Source organism: Motacilla alba, chromosome 1 (genome assembly GCF_015832195.1).
Source record: "Motacilla alba alba isolate MOTALB_02 chromosome 1, Motacilla_alba_V1.0_pri, whole genome shotgun sequence".
Taxonomy (NCBI): domain Eukaryota; kingdom Metazoa; phylum Chordata; class Aves; order Passeriformes; family Motacillidae; genus Motacilla; species Motacilla alba.
Window position 1 is genome coordinate 36128335 of NC_052016.1, and position 17449 is coordinate 36145783.

General features: G+C 43.9%; 2 protein-coding genes across 3 annotated transcripts; one reads left to right on the plus strand and one right to left on the minus strand.

The window, feature by feature from the left end:
- Window positions 1–113: 113 nt before the first annotated feature.
- On the minus strand, window positions 114–8440 carry MIX23 (mitochondrial matrix import factor 23). The gene is made up of 5 exons (XM_038131780.1): window positions 8075–8440; window positions 6901–7026; window positions 6257–6403; window positions 3889–3948; window positions 114–410 (listed from the first exon to the last, which is right to left on the minus strand). Exons 1-5 carry the CDS (start codon window positions 8402–8404, stop codon window positions 360–362), a joined length of 714 nt encoding a protein of 237 aa, XP_037987708.1. The 5' UTR covers window positions 8405–8440; the 3' UTR covers window positions 114–359.
- On the plus strand, window positions 8302–16528 carry FAM162A (family with sequence similarity 162 member A). Of its 2 annotated transcripts, none has more exons than XM_038133057.1 (5): window positions 8302–8452; window positions 9482–9607; window positions 11846–11954; window positions 15089–15197; window positions 16279–16528. In XM_038133057.1, exons 1-5 carry the CDS (start codon window positions 8437–8439, stop codon window positions 16363–16365), a joined length of 447 nt encoding a protein of 148 aa, XP_037988985.1. In that variant the 5' UTR covers window positions 8302–8436; the 3' UTR covers window positions 16366–16528. The 2 variants fall into 2 exon arrangements, with proteins under 2 accessions (XP_037988985.1, XP_037989819.1); XM_038133891.1 differs by lacking the exon at window positions 8302–8452 and adding an exon at window positions 8579–8770.
- Window positions 16529–17449: the final 921 nt, after the last annotated feature.

A 17449-nucleotide genomic window follows, 5' to 3' on the forward strand; every position in this document is an offset into this window, starting at 1 on the left:
CAGGCACCAGCTCAGGGAGAGCCTTCTCCTCCCTGCTCAGGATAGGTTTTACTCTTTCTTCCCCTCTGGGATCACTGAAGCTGCAGAAGTTCAAGAAAGATGCCAGTTTTGCATTCCGATTGAAAATTGTTTTAATACTATAAAACTCATTTGTTCACATATTTTGTACAAAAGGTGAGTTGTTTTCTCTTAATTACAGGAGAATCATTTCAAGCTTGAGAATTCAGCTAAGTAGGTCCAAAACAAAACAAGACTGGGTTCTACTGGTTCTGGAGGGTCCCAATTCAGCTCACCCAAGGTCTCTTTCCAGTTTGGCTCTCACAGTTATGGACCATCTTGATGGAAAATACCCCACATCATCATTGACTCTTCGGAGGCTTGTAGTGAATTCGGCACCGCTCATTAAATACCTGAGATACCAAAACGGAAGAGTAAAAGTGAATCAACCCCATCCAGGAAATGAGCAGAACTTCACAGACAGTTCAGGCAACTACCTCAACTACCTGGGCACCCATCTCAAGCTGCCCAGCTCTGAGGTATCAATAAATGACACTTACCAAGACATCCATCTCCATTCACCTTCACTCCTGGCTTTAGTAAATCCAAAGTTTGCAGCCTGATGTTGGGAGACTGCACAGCACTAAGTGTTCTCCCTCAGAAAATGCAGACTCTTAATCCTGGCAGGCTGTTATCATCAAAAATGCTGATGCCTTTTTGTTTTTAAAAGAGAGGGAAATAATCATGGGAAGGGTCCTGAATGGTTGTGTTCTGTTAGGTTCACTCTGGCATTCAAATTTGGGCACTGTATTCCTGTCTTTCCTGAGCAGGCATATTTTACATTGGCATGACAGCCAAGAAGAGGGGCAAGGGCTCCTGCAAGCCAGGTGCACACTTCCAGTGCTCTGCCTGCCTGTGCCAATGCTGCCAGCACTCCCTGCAAAGGGCAAAGCACTCCTGCCTCACTCACCTCTGGCACCTTCTCTGGGTAAAATTTAGCCTCCAGAACTGGATACTGAAGATTGTGTATATTTAGCTTGAACTGCCGCCAGCCTGCCCTAAGGAGGGCCAAGAAACGTGACTATTTAAAGTAAGGCAGCCTGAATCCAAGCAAAACACACAGGGTCCCACCAAGGCTGCAAGTGCTCTTCACAAGCCATTTAGTTATTTATCAGTTTTTATCCCAACTTGTCCAGCACAAGTCCTGAAAGAGACACAAGCACCACCTGGCACCAAGCTGAGGCTCTGGCAGGTGTTGGTTGTCCCAGCAGCATTCCCACAAGAGCATATTTTGCCAAGCTGTCCATGGATTTGGCAGACCCAAGTGCCTGTGATCATCAGGATATGAAGTTTCATGAACTCCCATTGGCTTTATGTTCCAAGTGAGTGATCTTGTAATTTTGGGGAAGTTATCCAACACTTTATATAAATACCCAGTTTCAAGCTCTATCTTCCTAGAATCTTCTACAGGAGATCTTATTCACAGTTCAGAACCTATGGCAACTTCAGCAAAAGTGAAGCCTGGAGCACACGTTAGTTACAGCATTGCTTCTCAACAATTTTGGAGCAATTTTCAACTACCTTTCAAATTTAATTTATTTAAAGAAATAGATATGGATTACAAACTGCTTCATACTGCAGAAAACAAAAGCTGTTATATAGTTTCTTTCACACACAGAAATGTGCAGCCATTATGTTACCACATGGAATGGACACCTCTGGAAGAGTTCAGATGAGGTAAAGGTTTGAGACCACTGATAGAAGGAAACTGTAGAAATTAAGAGCAACGGCATCAAGTCCAACTCAGAAACATTTTACTACTAAACAAATCGAACTGGTTTTTGTCCACTGTCTGTTAATGACATTTTAATGGCATATATGTCTAAAAGGGTGCTGGAAATACTCTCTAAAGCACTGCAAGGCTCTATAGGATCAAACAACATGCCAGCTTGCTTGCTATCATGCTAACTTTCAAAGTATTTTCCACAGTAACTCCTCAACCTGTGGCAGAAAGATCAACACTGCAGTCTTACTAACACTGCCTCCTACTTTTAGGATCATTGGCTCACAGATCTCAGTGTGTTACTCGAGCCACTTAAATCCACTGGTCTACCTATGAAGGGCTATTCTCCTTTTTTAGACATTTTTCAGAAAAAGCAATGGCTGAGAAAACTTAAAATTCATGTTGCTAGGCAAAAGTTTGATTTTGCTGGCTTTTATGTATTTGTATAAACCACTCCAACAATAAACTCCAATCTGGAGGTGCTGGACAGAGACTAATGCAACTGTCTTGTTTGAAAGTCAATTCCTTGTTTGGTATCATACAAATTCCACAAGCATTTCTCTAAAGTAGCATCCTTCTGTATGCCACTATTGCTACAGTCAGCCAGCGTTTAAGTGTTTACTAATCATATTTTTCCATTTAGTTTTCAGTTGCTTAGGATTAATGGAAATACACAAGAGTGCTTCCCAACCAGAAGTCTACAACAATAAAACACTAGCCTGCACATCAATAATCACTTCCATGTAACAAATTGCATTCAGTCTGCAACCATGACTGGCTCTAATTGACATTTTAACAGGCAGCTAAAGGAGACATTTATGTGTGTATTCAGAGCACAGTACAGCAGAGCTGGAGATAAAACCCAAAAAAAATTATCTCTTCAAGCTCCACTCTGAACATTGGCTGAGGAATACACCAGCAGGCTAAAGTGCCCCTGCACCATGCATACCTCACTGTTTAGAAACTCTCCATCTTCAGGAAAAATTAGACAGTTCTGTCACCAGTAAAAGCTTAATGCAGCTACAAGAAACCTCTAGGATCATTACTAAATTTGGTGCTTCAGAATGAAGATTAGGGTGGGGGCTGTTCCCCTACAGCAGAGTCGCTGTAAAATATTTGCCCCTGGTGACCTGCAGCATGTTGTTGTTACGGCTGTGGCACTGTTTAGTCAGATTTGAGTGGGTTTAAAATTAAACTGACATGCATGCTTAGGTTTTCTGGGACAGTACAGAGGTGTACTGATGGCAAAGCATATGCTGAAAACTAGGCAAATGCTCATTTCAGCAGCCTGCACTGAGGTTACTGATGAACACCCAAGACATAAAACTGTATTGGTTTTACACTGGTGCAATCTAGGGGCTGAAATCATGAAGTAAGGATTAAAGGAAGGTGTAGCTAGTACTGGCTATTTCCAAAAATCCTTTTTGCATTTAGAGAGGGAAAGAGGTTCTCTGCAGTACTGAAAGCTCTGAAAAGCTACACCAAACCAGAAAAGGATGCCAGATGTGAAATGCTGCAGTGACACAATACCTCAGATTTTAAGCTCAGTGTTAAAATCACCAGATAGACTTCAGGGCCATCAGTCCAGAGGGTGATCTGCACCCTCTGCTGACACAGGAGAGCAACGGCAAGGCTGCCCTTTGCACCAGGGAGTGCCTGTTCAGGCTTGAAGAAACTCCATCAGGAAAAGGTTCAACTGCCACAGCCTCACCCTCCCCTGGGCTCTGCTCAGAGGTGTGATCAGCACCAGATACAGGCAAATGTGAAAGACCCTTCTCTCTGACATTGTTAGAGGCCCTGAAAAGCTTTTCAGAGAAGTCACCACAGAAAAGTCTACAAAGTGCTCAGCCACTGGCAAGGAGGAGAAAGAGACACAGGGAATAATCCAGAGTCCTTCCTCCATGCTAGATCAGATGCTTTTCTTCCCCTGGCAGTGCAACTGAAAAGCTTTGATCTCTGCATCCAGAACTGGGAAAACTACTGACTTTTCCCCCAGCAGTGCCCTCATCTGTTTCTAGTTAACCTGCTTCACAAGGCACCAGTCCCACACCTCCAGTGCAGGACTGCCTGTTGGGACAGAACATCATCACTATTAAATGACTGAGTACCTTCCAGCTTCTGTCGTTTACCACTTCTTCAACATTGAGCTCCGACTGCATCAATTTCAACTGCAGAAAATAACAAATAAAAGGGTTATTGTCAAACAGGTCTCCCTGCAGCCTTCAGTATTTATTACAAGTGCAACTTTCCAGCTCCCAACCTTAGCACCAGGTGCACACCTCCTCCAATGGTGCAAGCCAAAGGGCACGAAGTGTAATCACCCTGGGAGCCTGGCCCTTCCAGCAGTGCTCAGGGCACACACAGGCCTGCAAGGGCACAGTGAAGGCAGGCTCACAAAGCAAGCCTGGCAGTAGATCCTCTTACTCATGCTCTATTCCTAAATTATGTCCATCAAGATTTGCTAGCAATTAACTGATTAACACTGATTGCTTCACAGGCACAAATAACTGCACCTAATGCAAGCACTGAGCACAGGCAATGCCAGGGCTGGGGTTAGCTCTGCAGCCTTGAGTTGCCACTCTTGCATTATTGGAGCCATATATGAAGCTGGCAGCAAAGCTAGGAATCCAGCTAGGATTCTGGATTTAAAACTAAGGTTATGAACAGACCCTCTCTGCTTCATTTGCCATCTACATGACGCACTGACCAAAAAGGGTTTGCAGTCTGATCATGTGTTGTTCATGCTGTCTGAACCAGTTAATATTTTGTATCATCATCACTGCAGGACAAACCAGCTCTACAGAGATGCAAAAGCTCTGGCAAGAACTACCACCAGTAAACAGTTCTTGAGCACTCACTTGACCTGCGAGGAGGGTAAGAATCTCTTTGTTTCACACCTATTAGAAACCCCGAGGGGCAGGTGTGACAGCTGTGTTTGGGTAATTTGGTCCTGAGGCAATAGTAGGAGATTTAAGAAGCATCTGCCATTTTGCCCAAATTTAGGATGTATTCTTGGTGGAGTCTTTAACACAACAGACTAAGAGTCAGAGTTTATCCATTTTCAATACATAGTTCCAATTAAAGGCCTGGTGAACAGGTGCAAGCCAAGACAGCAATCCCACTAAAAACCTTCCAAGTAAGTAAGATATCCAGGGACACAGAGTTGCTACAGTTGTTGGATGCACTCTCCCCAGCTCAACAGGACTTCAATGTGTTTGAAATAACAATCCTGCATCCAGAATGACTGCATGACCAGGATAAGTCTCTATAAAATAAACACTCAGAGGATCTTTAGTAGTTCAAAGAAACTACTACTCCAAGTTTTCTCATTCAGTGACCCAGAAGTAATAATTTTGCATGAACTCCTCCAGGTGGTACAACTAGCAGGATCAGAGAAACACACATAACAAGGGAAAAGAGATCTGTACTGCAAGCAAGTGAATAGATATTAGAAATTCCCACTCTTAAAACTAGGATGTGCTCTGTCAAGATAGCTTTTCTGACTTGTAGAAAAAACTTAACTCTCTGTGTTTTGAAGAGGAAAAAAAAAAAAAGAAAAAAAAGCAGGGGGGATCACACCTCATATGGTCCAAGTACAAATCTGAGGTGATCTCATAAAAAAATTCTGAAATGTTTCTAAGTCACAGAAAGCTTTCAACATTTGAAGCCATCTCCAAACATTAAACACTTTCATTGTGATCTTCCCAGAGTTTTCAGACAGAGATTTCAGTCTCAGTAACTAAATGATTCAAAGAACTGGCTCTGCTAACAAAATTTGTAGAAAATACTAAGCAACCACTCCAGTTTTCCAAACTAGTATCCATGCTTGTTAGCAGCTTAGTAAGTGAGGCTTTAAGACTAAAAATGCTCATCCATCACATGGTTTTCTCAGTATCCTTTTCCTTACAAAAGGGGCCCTGGAAGTCAGGTGAGAACATCAATGGGGCTCTTTCTCCACTTCTGATACTCAATCCCCTCTGGTCACCTCTGGTAAAGTACACTTCCCACCCACAGACCAGAAGGTTGAGAGGGCATTTGCACATTAGAATTCTGTATGCAGACCCAGAAGTCTCTCTCTCACACCATCACAAGGTACTCCAAGTGTAAGTGGAATTCTAGGTTGCCTGGAAGCATCTTGTAGAGAACAAGCATCTTGTAGGAAAAGTTAAGCTGTGCCTCAGTGGTGCCAGTCAGTGAAGGTTAGAATCCACCACGGGAAAGAATGTGTGCTTTTCTACAGCATTTGTGAAAAAGGATCTCAGGAAATGCTCCAGTTGCAGGATAAAAGCAGCTCTTTGCCTTGAGGCCTTGGGAAAATAATTCTCACAAGACCCAACAAGAGCCAACGAGAACCTTGGAAAAGACTGCTTGACTCAGGATCCACTTCACGTTCTCTCCATCACACTGGTCTTTCCATTTGGGAAAGATACCCGCTTCTTCCTCTATAAATGATCTCTCAAAGGCTCCAGCACTCACCTTTGTCTGCTCTTTCCTGAGTTGCTTTAATAATGCTGCATCTTCATGGGCCTTTTCCCTCTCTTCTTTAAGGGTTTTCACTACAGCGGAAGTCTGAGAGATGCAGTTTTTGATGATTCTTTCTCTATTGGTGTGAGCATCCATCAACTAAGTGGGGAGAAAAAGAAAGTCACAGTGACTCATCAGAGAATGAAAACCTCCTAGTTATAAGTTTAAAGAGACACTTTCTAAAGTCATGGTATTGCTGTGCCTACAGAAATCCCTTTGAATTCATAATCCACATGTGGGAAACAATGCTGCTTTGAGCATCAGCTCCTCTCAACTTAGACTATCCTGGCATTCTTGCTCTTACCAAGTTGATCAAAAGTCAAAGGTAAACATGAGAAGGAGTCCTGCAGAGCAGCAGGAAAAGCAAGCACCCTTTTTAAAAGATCCTTGAAGGATCAGCATTGCAGAACAAAGAACTTCCCTGCATGGTTTTAAACTGAAGCAGTGTGTGGAGATGTTGAGCAGGACAGTTAAGAATACACAAAGCAGGATCTACCAAGGCAGTGTTTTCCTCAGACACTGAGGATGCTTTACTGACCACTGCACACAAAAAAGCAGAGGAAAGGGAGCTGAAAGTGCAAGGTGAGCACACTCACAGACTCGTACAGCTCTTTACACGTCTGGCCAGGATCAACTTTCCCCACAAAGGAAGCTGTTGGAATCGTGGTGTTTAATTCATGAACAATTCTATCATCGATTGTCCTCATCACCCTGAGCAGCTCCTGTATTTAAAAAGAGAGAGAGAAATACTTGGTTATATCTCTCAGAAAAGCCTATTACAAAAAAATTGCGTAGTCAAGCATTTTAATAGAAACTAAATAGGACTCCTTACAAAGAGTTAGAAGCACACCAAAGGAGCAATCCCACATGCAGGAGTATGTGCTGCAAATCACGGAGTTTCCTTGGCAGCAATGGCCAGAGCAGGGGGGAGTAACTGATGCCCCCTGAAGTCCCCGGGCCCTGCAGGCAGCATGGACAAGCTGAAGAGCCTCTGCCCAAGTCCCCGTCTCCACTTCCACAAAGGAAACTGGGCACAACCTGCACCAAAACGGCAAACTTTGAATAAAAGCCCCCACCATTCTGGAGGGCGTGAAGCTGAGCTGGGGGCGGTTTAGGCTGGATCTCAGGAAAAAGTTTATTCACCAAGAGGGTGGCTGGGCACTGGAACAGGCTCCTCAGGGCAGTGGTCACGGCACCCAGCCCGACAGAGTTCAAGATGTGTTTGGACAGCACCCTCAGGCAGCTGGTGTGACCCTTGGGGTGTCCTGTGCAGGGCCAGGAGCTGGACTCGGTGATCCCGGAGGGTCCCTAGCTACTCAGGATATTCTGGGATTTCGTGGTCGAGACACAGGCCGCTTCCTACGGCCCCCCGGCCTGGGCCCCGCTCGCAGCGCCGAAGACACGGGTGGCGCCCCACGCTCCCTCAAACGCCGCGGAGGCGCCCACGGAGCTCCCGCCGCCCGCGTGGCTCCCGCGCCGCGAGCGCTCCGTCCCGGGAAAGGGACCTGCGGGGAAGGGGAGGTGTCCGGGCCCGCTCCCGCCGGAGGGAAGAGGGCAGGGGGGAAGGCCGGACGCTGCTCCCTTCCCGCCGCATCCCGCCGGCCGCGAGCAGCGGGGTGACCTCGCGCACGGGGCGCGCGCTCCCGCGGGGCCGCTCGCCGGGAGGCGGCGGGAGCGCGCGGGGCGCGGGAGGGGGCGGCGGCGGCGGCGGCGGCGCCCGGCCCGGCCCGGCCCGGCCCGGCTCGTCCCCGCCCGCCCCGCGCGGGTTACCTGGAACTCGGCAAAGTCCTCGCAGCTCGCGGCTCCGCTGGGCGCCGCCATCCTGGATCGGCCGAGGGAGCCGCGGCGCCCAATCCGGCGGGGAGCCGGGATGACGCGCGGGGCGGAGCGGGGCGGGACCCGCCGGAGCGCGGCCCCTGGCGCAGCGGCCCCCAGTCGGGCATCTCCACCGGCAGCGGCCTCGCGGCCCCTTCGCCTCCCGCAGCCGCTGCGAGAGCTCCGGCCGCCCCCACCGGAGGCGGTGTCGGCCCCGGCGGCCCCGAGCGCCCCGCGGCGCCGCTCCCTCCAATCGCGGGCCGGGGCGGGGCGCAGCGGTGACATTGAGCGGCGCCCAGCAGGGCCGAGGCAGCGCCATGTGGGGCCGCGCCGGTGAGTGAGGGAGGGAGGGAGGCGGGGAGTGACCGAGCCCCGCGGCCGGGCCGGGGCTGCCGCCGCTTCGCCTCCCTGCCGGGACCCCGAGCGGCCGGGCCCGGAGCGCGGAGGGGGCGGCCCCGGCCGGCGCTGCGGCGGCAGCGAAGCCGAGCGTGAGGGGCCGTGTCCGATGGCCTGGCGTCCAAAACAGTGACAGGAGTGCGTCTGTGCCCCGGCTTCTCTCAAGAGCTTGAAAAGGGACCGGTTTCGTTGGGGGTGTCGCCTGTAAATGTAAATTACTGCTTTTTCAGAGCGGGAGTGTGTTATTCCTCGAAGGTAAAGGACCTGAGGAGAGACACCTTCAGACAGTATAACGAAGTAAAAAAAAGAACTCATTTTATATTTTCAAAAGTGCACTTTTTGCCTTTCTGAGTTAGTTTGGTTGGTTGGGTTTTTTTTTTTCCCCGAACTTTTTCATTATATTAATTAATGCATTAGAAGCACTTTCTTTAAAGTATGTGTTTGTATATAAGGTGCCCTGGCCTTTTCTAATGCACTACAAAGTAGTTACCTCTCAGTGCTAAATATTCTGCCTTTTTTGACTTGACTCTGTCAATGCTTTTGGGATGTGACAAGATTAGTAGAATGCTGGTGTGCAGTCCTTGAAATAGCACCATCCAAAGTGTATCTAAAGCATATGCATAGATTAGTTCCTGGAAATTGTAATGTGTAATGTGTTTTAGAAATTGCTGGCAGGACATTATCTTGCATTTTTTTCCTAAATTAATTTAATTGCATTCACATTTTTCTACATAGGATTACTGAGCAAGCTCAAGGCATACCTTATAAGCAAGTTTTAATTTCTTTGGTAGGCTATTACAACTAAATCTGGTACTTCTTGCCTTCGTTTGTACCTATTGTTTTTCTTTCTTTTTTTCCTCTTGTGTTTAAAAAAACACTGAAATGCTTCCATTGAAAAGCTGGTTCCCACTTTCTACTGCTCTGAATTAAATTTGGCCTCTTCGCTTCCTCTGCTTTCTCTTCCAGATAGGGCTGTTCAACTGCTGGGAAGAAATGTTCCCTCAGTTCTGAGGATGACCGAGGGAGTGGACCCGAAGATAAGCAGAAGGCTGTGCATTAAACCCCAGCAAGACCTTCAGACAAAGACAAAGAGTAAGAGTCTTTGATAAAGTCATGGAATGTTTCATGCCATGGAATACTCACATATCCATGCTGCAGTCATCTCTACAGAAGTTTGGCTGACACAGGTGGTCATTTCCTTGATTTTGTGAGGGTTCTGGTCTCTAGACTGAAAAATGGAGCATTAAATTTGGTGAAGTCTTGCTTTTTAACAAAAAGCTGGGGGTCAATGTTTCCACTTGTGACAGTCACACAGCATTCACTTTGTAGCAGATCACCAGAACCTTATCTAGTGCACACTCCTACACTGAGGCTCCTCAGCTCTGCTCTGGAACTGCCTGTTTAGCCCCACTGTAAACTGTTCATGTTTAGGAATGTTGTGCGAGCTAAAAGACTTTTGCAGTTTTTCGGAGTGCAGCCAGCTCCAGCTGTTCCAAAAACTGAATGTGCCCTGCAGGGACGAGTCTGAATTGTTCATGTTTAAGGGTGGAGCTGGTCAGGGAAAGCTCAGGCCATGAAACATTTTTTCACTATATATGGGACAGTTTCTGTGCTCCCTGTATCACAGGTTCCTTATGGCCTACCCGTGCAGGAGAAGAGGAGCACGCAGATGTGAAGCATTTGGCATGACTCTGTGTTAAAAACATGGATCAGCTGTACTGGGTAGGACAAAAGGTCTCCTTAAAAGTGTGATGTCTCCAGCAGGGGCCAGTAAAGGAAGTCCTTTACGCTTTTGTGAAGTAGGAAGGGTGACCTACAGCAAGAACCTAAGGAAGAGAATAGGAAGAGGGTTCCTCTATACCACTGCCCCAGAGGTGGCATCTTGGTGTTTAATAGTCCTCACTGGATGTTTTTTTCCCTGACAAATTTGCCCAGTTTCCTGAAGCTGGATTGGATGTATTTTTAGCATCCACATTCTCTTAAGAATGTGGATGCTGAAATTCCCTGAGAATTTCTTCTCTAAGAAGAAATTCCTCAGCTACAGTCTTGTGTTTGTTTTTTAACCCGATGTGCACGTTTTTATAATCTGATTTTTTTTTATTCAGTACCCCTTCCAAACCAAGACCTCGTTATAACCCACACTCCCAATATCTCTTACAGTGCTCTGCTGGGCTGAAGAGAGCTTCAGTCACTGCTTTTCCAGGCCAAAGGGTCTCAGTCTGTGACACAGTTTCTTACATGGTGACCATTCCATACCTGTGGCTGTCCTTGCCAGGGTTCTCTGTGCCCATTCTATTTCAGCTCCCTCTAAGTCTTTCGCATGCCTTTCAAAAAGCTGGAGTCACAGTTTTACACAGAGGCACAGTAATGCTGTGGTGTAAGTCTGAGTGATCATTGACAGTAACGCTGTTTTCCTTTCTGTCACTTGCCAAAACCACTGCGGAACCCAAAGCCTTGCTCAGGCCTAGGTAATGATTTATGAGTGAGGGCAGAGTCTGTCACTTGTGTGTGAACTGGAATTGCTTCCTGTTTATGGACAAGGGAGTTTCCAGGCCAATTCATTGACTCTGGGTTCTAAAGCCCTGTGGCATTTTGGGCTCAGTCCTCTTCTTTATGTTTTTGAATAACCTGGTGCTGTCAGCAAATTGTATCCACCCCACTTGCTAGGTAATTTATGAATCCATGAGGTAGAACATGGCCATCCATACAGGATACTGGCTATTGTTTCAAAGGAAAAAGCTGTCTGTCTTTGCACTTTGTTTCTTAGATTGTAATGGTATGTTATATATGAAAAGCTTCCCCTGTTACATTATGAATATTTTGTTTGTGGCATTTGAAAGACTGACCTGAAAATTATGTGTCCAATCTTTGCCTATGGTCATCTGTTTATTTATACCTTCAGATAAAATCTTACACTGTCTGAGAAAGTTAACATTCTGTGACGTTGTACTGGCTTTTATTGTTATTGTGCAGCATGTTGACTTTTCTATAGCTGTTCCATTTGATTTTTTTTTAAACCTTATTTAAATGAAATAGAAAAACAGTACCTTAGGAACCTTAGATGGTGGAGCAGCTTCTGCATATTTAGACCTGCAGATACAGAGGTTTTGAGAAGGATTTGGCTTTCCTTACATGGCTTCAGTATGCACACGATTGTTAATCTGTGATACAGTTTTCATTCTCTAACCACCTCTAGCAATCATATTTAGAGTTGTGCAATGCTCACTCTAACTGGTTTTGTTACAGCTCTGACCATCCAGCCACTCTGACTGTTGTTTTTGGTGGTGTTTTGTTGTTTTGTCTTTGTGTGTTTTGTTGGGTTTTTTTTAGGTCGATCTGCTTCAGGAGTGCCTGGATACAGGCCTACACCCTGGGAGAGAAGGTTTTTGTTGTGGGCAGGCCATTTCAAAAAGCCAGAGGATATTCCAGAGACTGTCTCGTAAGTGTCACTTTTGAAACTGTAAAAGAGACTTTGTCGATGCAGAAATAAGTTACTTGCGTGCAACTCCAGAGTAACTTTTCTAAAAAGGAATGGGTTTGCACAGCTGAAAAACCTTACCCTGCTGTGTTTGGTGTATCATCCCTGTAGATAAAATGACCTCAGCAATTCCCTTGTGCTAATGTAATGCATCCCTCTTGATTTTTTTCCTTTTTTTGCAAAGGGTTGACCAGCATTTATCAGTTGTTTCATTAGAAAACCATGTCAGATCAGTTCATTTTTACTCCTCTCTCACAATTAAAAGCTTTTTTCAAATATTAGTGTGAGCTTTTTCTAATGTTTTTCATTATGTGTCAGTCTCTCGTGGTGGGAAACTTTCATATACAGCTATAAAATAACTGAAACTCATATAAAGTATTTATTAATGAATCTGAAGGACATGGGCCAACTTCCTTTACTGTTGGAATTTAAACTATCAATGTTAAGGCTCCCTAACTATATATAGTCAAAATTTCCCAGTTGCTGCTGAGTCCAAATGTCAAAAGTTTTGTTCCGTGTGAAAAGTAGAAAATAAAACTGGATGTTCTGGTTTGCACACCAAAAATAAAGATCAAACTTATCAACAATAGACAACTGTTAGTTTAAAAAACATTCCTAGTGGTAGTATAGTTATCTCTTAAAACATGCTCGTAATGCTTTTAAATACATGTATTTATTTAAATTGAAAAGAAACAGTAAATCTTGCACTACTTGAGTAGGAAAATGAGGCAGCTGCCCTCTTACATATTTTCTGTTTGTTTGGATGCACTACAAGGGAATTGAAAATCCACCCCTGTATTTAAATGTATCACAATGAATGAATTTTGTTAAAAGTGGAATCCTTCCATTTTGTATTGAATCATTTTTCTTAAAACTACATTTGAAATACATACAGGAGTAAATTGTTAAAACTTACTATCACTTCATATATTTTTGCATACCAAGCACTTGTTATGAGTGTTTTTAAGAAAACAGAGTTAGGAGAGTGATTGATTTCAGTAGTTTATTGAAAGGACAAACCAACTTCTGATAAAAGCTGACCATTTCTGCAAGTGCATAGGGAATTCTTTTTATTTAGACAAATAATTCAGCCAAATCTGAGAAGACAGTTGAGAACTATAAAAGCACAAAAATTTGTTTCCTTGTTCTGAGATTAATTAATTAATTAATCTGAGGTTAATTATATGTTGTAAGGGCTTGTGCTATAACTCAGTAATCTTGTAAAATGTGGTGAAGCAACCCATTTATTAAACAAATGTTAAACTTAGCCACTGAACTGATTTAAAATGCAAGTTGTGTTTAGATATCTACCTTTTGCTCTTGTAAATTCATAACATATCTAAGGTATTTCCAAAATTAACTAGCAAACTCTTTAAATCCTACTGCTGTGCATTTCAGCTTAATTGCAGCCTGCACTCAAGGCTTTCACTGCAGATTATTAGCAGAAGCAAATAACCTGGATGCTAAAATTAACCATTAGTTTCACTGTAGATGGATGTGTTTGTTCCCTATGATCAGAAATCTTGTACTCAAATCAATGCTCTGACAAAAACAAGAACAAAACTCAGCTCTCAGGTCCTGTGTGATTTACCATGCTGAACTACCATGGATCCTGAAGTACCTTTTTTTTTTCCAAATGTAAGGGTCAAAATGTAGTGACAGATTCCATATTCACTCATGTTTATGTACAGTAATAATTTCCTAATTCCATTAAATCCATTCTCCACATTAGTTTTGGGGTATAATTAACCTAGTTTGATGCCTTTATTCTTTTCATTACACAGTGTTGGTGCTTCTCCAGTCTTCTGCAATTTTGTCATGTGCCAAATATAATCAGTGAGAGTATCAGCCCTCCTTGAGAAGGGAGTTATCTGCCCTAAATTCTGCAAGGAGAGTTAAGTAGACAGGGTGTAGGTCTTTGGTTATTATGGAAAGCACTTCTAAAAAGCATTAATGCTTCACTGGCCCTTCTTGCATTGTTCTCTCTAACACAGACTGAAAACCTGCTGTAACCAAAATGCCATTTGGGTAGAATGATGTGCAGAGTTAACTGAAGAAAATATGATCTTTTGTTTTTACTCTCCACACAGCTGGAAGGTGTCAGTAACTGCTACTCTTCTGGTGGAAGACTTCTGGTTTTTCAAAGATAACAGCAGAGTAGGCAACAGGTTTCCCAAAAGGATGGTATAGCTACTGATGTGGCTAGCTAAGCCCCCTAAAACTAAAATAAAAAATAAAAAATTAATAGTTCCTCTGTCCAGAGCTGATGTATGAACGCTTACTATCCTCCACGTCTCCTTAGTTTCTCAGGGAAGCAGAACACTTTAGGACTATTTACTCCAGCAGGAGTGGTGACCACTGGTCTTTTACCAAGTTCTGTTCAGGATTTCTGAGTGTTGCATTCAGCAGCCTGTTGCACTTATTGCACTTTCAAGTCCTGTAGCAGAGGAAGCACCTTGCTGGGAAATAAGACTGCATCATAAATGAAACCACTGTGAAGTTCAGGCAGAAGAAATCGCAAAGCTGTGCTAATGCTTCCCTCTGCCCAATGAACTCTCAACACTGTTAAAATACCATATTTGGGGTTTTACCAGACTTCTGCTATTGAAAAATGCATGTTTTACTATGTTAAATATGTCACAATTATAATACAGATGAGTTCTCCCTGACTTTACAGATATTGGAAGTTGGTAGTGAGCACAGAGGGAGCTGACACTAAGAAAAATACAGTATTGGTTAAACCATTCCTCTCTTTTTCCTGTTGTTTCCATAATGAACAAACACACTTAAATGCTGCAGCCTTCCTCCTTTGCATTGCAGTCTAGTGGTCTGCAAAGGCAGTATTTTAACAATAGAGTAAGCGAAGTTTAAAAAGTTGGGCTTGTTTCCAGCTTTGAGAGGAATGCCTCTGTTACCACGTATCTCCCAAGGTAGAGATCAGCCTTTCCTGTTTTAAAACTTTTTTGTGCAAAGAGCCAAGTGCTGTTAGCATTCCACAAAACTACTAAGACAGCACACTAGGAGAAATTAAGTAATTAGCCAAGTTAATTATTTGGGTCTCTGATAATGAGCGTGTTCTTTTATTCTTTCTTAAGGCTTGAGACAGTGAGAGCAGCAAAGACCACCCTGCGTGTGAAGTTCAGCTATGTCATGATTGCCTTGACAATAGTGGGATGCATCACCATGGTGATCAGAGGGAAGCAGGTAAGCACAGACTTTGGGCTGATGAGGGCAAATAAATCTCAATTTCAACTTCTTGGTTCCTCTGTGGATTTTTAGTACTGTCTTGCTTTGGGAGTTTGGGGTTTTTTGTTTGGTTTGAGGTTTTTTGTCATTTTATCACTGAACAAAATTTTAACAAGTCTTCCTGGTTCCCCAGAAGTGACCCTCATTGACTAATTCTCATCAGAAAAGGATGATGTCACCATTCAGATGCTTCCTTTAAACAAAAACCCCTGAGCTTTAAGCATCTGTGTGGCAGAAGAACCTTATTTGTTACGCTGCCTCTCTTCTGATGACAGTGTCCAGGTCTGGTTTCTATGGACTACTGTGTTCTAGAGAAACCTTAAAAGTAGTGACAGTCTTAACGCCAGCACTGTGAGCTACTGAGTGTCACCTGACATTTTGTATCAGAACTTGTCTAATACAATGAAAAGGATGCAGCACTCTGAAATGAAACAGTGGAAGGATGCTTCCTGGCTTTAACAGCAGAGATCAAACACTGATGATTCCCAGAGAATTTTCCTCTGTACTGGAGAAGTATGAATGCAAGCACTAGGTAGAGAGGACAGCTACTTTGGAATCCTTGTTTTCAAAGCAGCTGGAATTATTTAAGTTTCCTGAGATGAGCTCAGTTGCCCGGAGAATGGTGCTAATAACACCAAGGTTACAAGTTTGATCCCCCAGCGGGCCATTCAGTGAAGAGTTGGAATTGATGATCCATGTGGTCCCTTCCATCTCAAAATATTCTGTGAGTCTGTGATTATGTTTAACTTTTGATTTGTTTCTCTGTCTCGTGGAAATCAGATCAGTATTAAATACTGACCAGAAGCACAGAATGTAACATTAGTGCCTTGAAAAAAAGGTTTAATTTATTCCCAGAGAAGTAACTACTTTCAGCCAAAATAATCTCTCAATATTTTATTTTAACCCTCTTGGCTTCCTGCCATTAAAGCTGACAGAACTGTGCCTTGGTAAGGATAAGTCAGGTGTTTTGTAAGTTACTGATTCAAGTTTCAACTCTGTGGTCCTTCAGGTGATAACTGATGATCTTATTACATTGTAGGCTATGAAAAGACATGAATCTCTTACGACCATAAACCTGGAGAAGAAAGCCAAGTGGAGAGCGGAAGGTGCATCTGCTAAACCATAGAGGAGGAAATGAAGAGATCAAGGACTGGGGTAGAAAAGCAAAGTCCCTTTCAGCACTGACAGGAGGATATCATCACATCTTTCCTGTATGTTAGTTCTGTACACCCATGTCCAAGAAAGAATGAATATGCTGTCCTGTAGTCAATAAAACCAGAAATACCTATTTTCTTTTCCTTATAACTGCCTCTTTCTTCCAAACGCCTTTCTTCATGGTTAGTGGGACAGGACACATGAGCACAGCGGATAAGCAATGTAATTGTTTCCCACGTGCTGTGCACCAGAGCATCTTTTAAAGTACTGCAGGACCTGTACCTGCATTTTTGGTACCAATCCCCTGCATGAAGTCTCATGTTCTTACTTACCACTTACAGGAAGGAAGGTAACTGTAACACAAAAGAAGGGTCCATTTGGTTTCCACTTGTACAAACAAAATACCTTCACTAGCCAGCCCTCCACTATCACTGACTATTTCAGGCTTCCTCAGCAGGAATGGAACTGTTTCTATTCTGTATTGGTACTGGTTACTTCAAATAATCCACATGTTCCTCTTTGTGCAAGACAGAACAATTATTAAGGGAGCCCTTGAGCCAAAAGTTACTGTCTGACCTGCACTAACATCAGCAAAATGATCCTAAGGTGTTGGAAAGCCTAATTCCCTGGTCTAGGTCCTGTTATTCTGTCTGCATTTGTTTAAGTGGGGGATAACTTCCTGTGAAGAACTGCCTGCCTTCAAGAAAAGGAGGAAGAGGAAGAGTGGAACAGCATTCCAGAGAACCACAGTGTTGCAGCTGACACCTAAGAGTGGTCCCAGCAGAGCTGGCAGTGAGATGAGGAAACAGAGATGACTGTTTTGAAGAATACTGAGCAACTACTTCAACCTGTACTGTCAGATTTACTATTAAGAGGCACATGAGTATGAGAAAGTCAATGAGGCATTCTTGCTCTCTGCTACTAAGCTCTTTATGAATCTCATTTAGATTTATCTTATTTTGCTCTTTTAAATTGTTGTCTGTGCTTTCATCACACTAGGCCCACCTAGAGATCACCTGCCTCAAGAGTGCTTTTTCCGGCATTGAGCCCAGTCC